Source organism: Triticum urartu, chromosome 3A (assembly GCF_056163025.1).
Source record: "Triticum urartu cultivar PI428250 chromosome 3A, HENAU_Tu73, whole genome shotgun sequence".
Taxonomy (NCBI): Eukaryota; Viridiplantae; Streptophyta; class Magnoliopsida; order Poales; family Poaceae; genus Triticum; species Triticum urartu.
The window spans coordinates 690,985,401-690,991,638 of record NC_141875.1 but is presented as its reverse complement, the minus strand read 5'-3'; the positions used below and the strand labels follow the sequence as shown (position 1 = coordinate 690,991,638).

The 6,238-nt window shown below is 44.2% G+C and overlaps 1 protein-coding gene across 1 annotated transcript; it reads left to right on the top strand.

Annotated features, from left to right (window-relative positions):
* The first annotated feature begins 2,130 nt into the window (after nt 1-2,130).
* LOC125547219 (L-type lectin-domain containing receptor kinase IX.2-like) lies at nt 2,131-5,282 on the top strand. The gene is made up of 2 exons (XM_048711183.2): nt 2,131-3,427; nt 4,432-5,282. Exons 1-2 carry the CDS (start codon nt 2,131-2,133, stop codon nt 5,280-5,282), a joined length of 2,148 nt encoding a protein of 715 aa, XP_048567140.1.
* The last annotated feature ends 956 nt before the right edge of the window (nt 5,283-6,238 follow it).

The following is a 6,238-nucleotide window of genomic DNA, read 5'->3' as shown; positions in this document are numbered from 1 at the left end:
TTATAATACAATATTATTTCCTCTAGGGGATTATTTCCAACAATCCCTGGATATGCATACAGGATGTTGCGCTAGATTACATCTTGAGAAGGAAGAAATATCTAAGGGAAAGATAGAGACCATGTAGTTACAACCAGAGAATCATAACTATATCCCTTGCTAACCTCCTGCCGAAGACAACCTTGCTAACGTGACATCCAGGATAACAGTATGTTGTTTAACACCCTCCCTTCATCACAACTTGGTCAAGTTGTGATTACGCTTGAATTCCTCAAATTTCCATGTGGGCAATGCTTTTGTGAAGCCTTCTGCAACCCGGTCCTTGGAGTGAATGAAGCGAATTCTCAACTTCTTGGAAGCAACTCTTTCTCTTAAAAAACGAAAATCTATTTCAATGTGTCTAATTCTTGCATGAAAAACTGGTTTAGCAGAGAGATATGCGGCACCAAGATTATCACACCACAAGCAGAGTGCTTGTTTAGAGTGTCTCTCAAGTTCCTTCAACATAGACTAAACCCAAATAATTTATGTTGTGGCATTTGCTAGTGCCTTGTACTCTTCCTCTGTACTTGACCGTGATATAGTTGCATGTTTATTTGCACACCACGAAATCAGATTTGGTCCAAAGAGCACTGCATAACCACCTTTTGATCTTCTATCATCAAGACAACCTACATAGTTCGAGTCAGAAAAGGCATTTACAAGGGTGGATGATGATTTGTTAAAGGTTAAACCAACATTCACAGTATCTTTCACATATCTGACTCTGCACTTGGCAACTGTCCAATGAGCAGTAGTAGGTGTGTGAAGAAATTGACATAGTTATTTACAAAAGAAAGAAATATCAGGCCTAGTCAGAGTCAAATATTTCAGGGCACAAACAATACTTCTGTAGTTGGTGCTATACTATTGATGACGCAATGGAGTTGGTGATGACTTACAACCTTATTGTCCAGCTCTAGCTACAAGTTCAGTTGCTTATTTTTCTTGAGAGGGACGAAGATCATACCATTTCTTTTCACTTTTATGCCAAGGAAGAAGTTGAAGTCTCCTATGTCCTTGAGACCAAATTCTACATTCAGATCCTTTATCGAGCCTGTTACTGCCTCATTGGATGAACTTGTGACAATAATATCATCATCATATATAATAACAAGTTTCTTCAACGTAGTAAAATGGACATTTTTTATTTAGAAACGTTGGGCGTAGATGACGTCTTACAGGGCTTGGGGTACGTGTAATATAAGTTTGTGGTCTTGTTTATAAAAATGGAGGGAGGGAGTATCACTCTTGTGATCTTGTCTAACCTAAGACGTGTGAGTAGTTATCTGTTCGTTTCAGCGTACTTTAGACGCTGTTGTGCTTGCTAGCTGCAAAAGTACCATGCCAGTGTGTTGCACTGAGTGTTGACGGCGGGTTTTGCTCGCGGCCAGAGCCTGACATTTGTTGCCAGGTGAACCTCGTACAATTATCCACAGGAACCACTTGGGGCCAAAAATGAGGATTATATAAAGGAACCTCGTATGATCGGGTAAACATGAATGTCGTACGAATGCGAAGTTTCCATAGATCTAAGTGATCTGATGTAGCCAGGCCTTTAAAAGAACTGCTACCGCTTCTACTATCGGAGCTCCACACGGAAGGTGGATTTTATAAGCACAAGGCCAAAAGCCCTAGTACACGTGACGTGACTGATGTGTTGGAGGTACTAACCAAAGTTCTGACTGCCTTTCCAAACTGCTTATGATATTGCAGCAGCAGCAGTTGAAGCCGGCAGTTAAGGCTTGCGACGATGACTAGTGGCTACGGTGTCGTTAATTATTAAGCTATCTCAGTGACAAGGTGCCGGCCTGATACATGGATGAGAATATTTTCATCGGACCAACTGAAAATAACATGCCGGCACTCGCGAGCAGCGTAATCACTCTTATTTTCAAAACTAAAATCCCGTATCACCGGCCGGCACTCGCGAGCAGCCTAGCTTGTACTCTATCTTTCTTGGGCGTGGAATCTGCACACATAAGCGCACTCACAGACTCAGTAGTCTCTGGTATATAAAGCAAGTTTTTTGTTTTTGTTTTTTGAGGATGTATATAAAGCAAGCTTATAGTGACAAAGGTTGGCGAAACAATGGCCTTCCAGCTCAACCAGCTCGTCCCATGTCTTTGCATCATCATCCTCCTATCGATCATCTCCTTCTCACACGCCAAGGTGAAGGAGATGCCGTGCATAGTCCGCGACTCCGACGAGGACCAGGGGAGGAACTACACCCTGGACGACCCCGATCTTGTATTCCTGGTCGACAAGGACTCCGGGTTCGCACAAATGCACCTCTACAACCTATCCTACGCCGCCCTGAACAACACAGTGTTGTCCACCATGGATCGCTTGATAGAACTCTATCAAAAGCGTCCCGACGGGTTGGGGGTCGACGAGGCGTCCTTCAGTGTCACCATCGTCGTGCGGAACCAGACGACATCGGCTGCAAGCAATCACCTCGCCTTCCTTATCCTCCCTGCGGAGACCCTTGATTTTCTTCAGGTAAACGACTCCTTGCCCTTGGCAAAGGAACTGGTGTTCGATACCAGTTTCTACCCGCAAGCCAACCGCTCCGGTTTTGCCAACACTACATACCGGAGCGGCTCCGTCTACGGAGTCGACATGTACGTCGACATGACCATCGGAATGCTGGCTAGCCCCACGCAGACGGGGTATGTTGGTGAACGCGTGCTGGTTGTCAATATCTTTACCAGCATAGTCGGCCCCAACTATTCTGTGTGGATCGACTACGACCATGTCGGGCTGCTGTCTGTGTACGCAGACGCTGAGGGCAAGCCCAAACCTAGCAATGCCATAGGCATGGCGCCATTCAGCATCGGCAGCGTCATTTCTCCGACATCCCCATTTGCCTATTTTGGATTCCTCTCCACGGTGGAGTCGCGACTCCGTATCAGAGGCATCCGCTTCACCGCAACGGTCGACAACTTCCCTTGCTACCCCGTCAAAAGAGGCTTCCTGTCAAGGAAGGTCACCATATTGTCATCGGTCCTTGGTTCTATAGCCGCCACCGCCGTGGTGGCCGCCACCCTGGCGTGCTACTTCAACTCAAGATACCGGAGGTGGCACAAGGACCTGGACCAGCTCGCCAGGTCCATGGAGCGCCTCCCTGGGGTACCCACCAAGATCGACTTCATCGATATCAGAAAAGCCACCAACAACTTCCATGACGGCATGAAGCTCGGTGGAGGCGGGTTTGGCACCGTGTATAGGTGCACACTCCCCGCCTCCGCTTCCAAGTTGGAGCGGCCGATGGACGTGGCCATCAAGAGGTTCACGCGTGACGTGCAGAACCGCCGATACGACGACTTCCTCACCGAGGTCAGCATCATCAACCGGTTGCGCCACAAGAACATCGTCCCCCTCATCGGTGAGCATCGTCAAAAAATTATTCAGTGTTGGGCTTTCTTTTTTTCGTTTACTGTGTTTCCTTTTGATTTGAATTTAAGATTTTGTGTTGGTGGATACGTGTTTTCAATCGCCTACGTATTTTCAGATCATTGCAACATTTCTTGGCAGTTAGGCCATATACACTCTTTACGACTCCCCTAGTGTTGATCTTTCAAGCCCTGGATTATTCGACGCTTTTTAGGAGAAAGGGACACCGACAGAGACTTTTCTCTCATGGCCCCCATTTGAATTTTTAAACAAATCCTGCTAATGGCTCAGGTTATAGTGGTTATACCATGGTGCAAGCTGGAGTTAATTTATAGCCCCCCTTAGTAAATATCCATGAATTAACTAGAAAAATGTTGTTAACCACACGGTAAAATAATAAGAAAGAAACGGTTCATCAAACTCTGTTAAACAACTATCGAACCATCAAAATAAAACAATCACAGAAGGTTTATCTAATACAAAAGAGTATATATACCTAATATTTTGCCACCTTACATATGTTCAAACCATGTATATACAGTCTCGTAAAAAAACCAGCGGTGATGAAGAATTTTATTAAACTATCCATGAAGGGACAGCCAAACATATATGGGATAATCACACCATATGACAGATACTTGGTTTCATCTAGTGATTCACAAGCTAGCTAATGTCTAAGATAAATTCAGAAGAAACATGATGATTATGCTAAAGTTCTTTTTTTTTCTACATTCACCTCAGACCACACATTATTAAGTCCAAGCCTACATTATGAAAATGTAAATGAATTTTTAGCAAACTTTTACTGCATTGTATATATGTTCTATTTTCAATTGGGACTTATGGTGAGACGTCGATTCAGAAAGCTAAAAAATGTAGCTGGCATAGAAAGTGGGGTCCCTTCGTCTACAGATCCATTATAAGATTCTAGCCAGGCATTCGTAACGCTACAAAAAATGCTAATTTTCATAACTGTGCACTTAAACATTTTTTCAGGGTGGTCTTACAACAAAGGAGTGCCACTGCTTGTGTTCGAATTCATGAATAATGGCAGCTTAGACCAACATATTTTCCATAGAGGCGGCAGCGGCACCAAGCAACAAAACATTGATGATGCCATTCGGCGATGGGCAACCCGCTATGAGATCATCATGGGCATAGCCACTGCTCTGCACTATGTCCACCACGAGTATGAGCCCATGGTGCTCCACCGGGACATCAAGGCAAGCAACATCATGCTAGACTCGAGGTTCCAGGCTTGCCTCGGCGACTTTGGCCTGGCTTGCACCGTTGCCATTGACAGAAATTCCGTCACCGGCGTGGGTGGCACCTGGGGCTACATCGCCCCAGAGTACCCAGTTTGCCGCAAGGCGACGCGGCAGACAGACATCTACGCTCTTGGGGTGCTCATCCTCGAGGTTGTCACAGGGCTACGGGCGTTGGCTGATCATGAGGTGGTGGATGATGACGACATGCATATCACCGATAGAGTGTGGCGTCTTCACCGAGAGGGGAGGCTATTGGAATGCGTGGATGCCATGTTGATCAGTGGTTTTTCTCCCGACAATGAGGAGCAGCTAGACAATGTTGGCGATGCGGAACGCTTGCTGCTCCTGGGCTTGGCCTGCAGCAACCCAAACCCGTCAGACCGGCCAACCATGCGCGAAGTGGTGCAGGTCATCGCCAAGTTAGCTCCACCACCACAGGTGTCACCTCTGAAGCCAAGATTCGTGTGGCCACCGCAGGAAGAGGGTCATTCAGTGACCTGCAATGATGATAGCCTAGGTACATCAATGGTAAGTAATCTCGACAAGAGTATGGCAAGCCTTACCAGAGGGCGTGCTTAAATTTCAGCTCCAACACTTTATCGCCCTCATGACAAGCAGTGACTCCCATCTTTGAGAAATGCCAAGTAGAATATAGTAAGAGTGAAAATTCACTTGTTGTACTATAAAACTAGCAAGGTGACCCACGCATTTGTGCGGCTAGATTTATTATTTTCGATGTACTGGAATAATTACTCTCTTGGCTCATAATCAACCGTTCATTAACCAAATTGGCCGCTACATTGGCAGCAAAATGTCTATGGAAAGCATATTAAATGTGGATTTTGGAAGAAATCTTTGTATTGCAAAGTTGCTCGTGACGATTTTGGAGTGTGACAACGCAAGTCGGGTGGTATTGAGGTGAAAGACACCCATGCGAAAACATAGGTCAATCGTATTAATTTGCGGCATTCCCTAGTAATTCATCTTTCGATCAATTGGTTCTATGATTATATCATTAAGAATAAATCTAACCATCCATGACTTGTAGATAAATCTTAAGTTATTTTCATACACCCATGCCACCAATTGACAAATCTTTTTTATCTATGCAATTTAATGCCTCGCTTGATGTTCATAAATCTTAGTCTCTTTTTTCTCCTTTGCACACAGATTTACATTCATGTTATAAATGGCTTCTTGTGGGTGTATTGCACTGGTATTTTTAATTTGTACAATGTCGTGATTCTATCTTATTTGAAGGCAACTCATCTAAGTTGAAAAATGTACGGCAATATTATTATTGGTATATATTATCTAAATTTCCAAAAACATTCTCTCTTTCACTCTGACTCGTCACTAATTATTTTCTGTATCATCTCTTACTTGTTTTGTGTTGGGTTACATTTTTTTGACACCTTTGTGAAACCAAATCTTGCACTCACTCTTTTATTTCAGAGTCATATATTTTATGTGGATTATCTTTGAGTCACAATTGGATTTGTGAATGTCGTTTATTTTGCAAATCATGAAAGCAA

Coding starts and splice junctions, on each gene's coding strand:
- LOC125547219 (XM_048711183.2), top strand. CDS start 2,131: ATGGCCTTCCAGCTCAACCAGCTCGTCCCATGTCTTTGCATCATCATC. Junction 3,428..4,431: donor GAACATCGTCCCCCTCATCG/GTGAGCATCGTC, acceptor ACATTTTTTCAG/GGTGGTCTTACAACAAAGGA.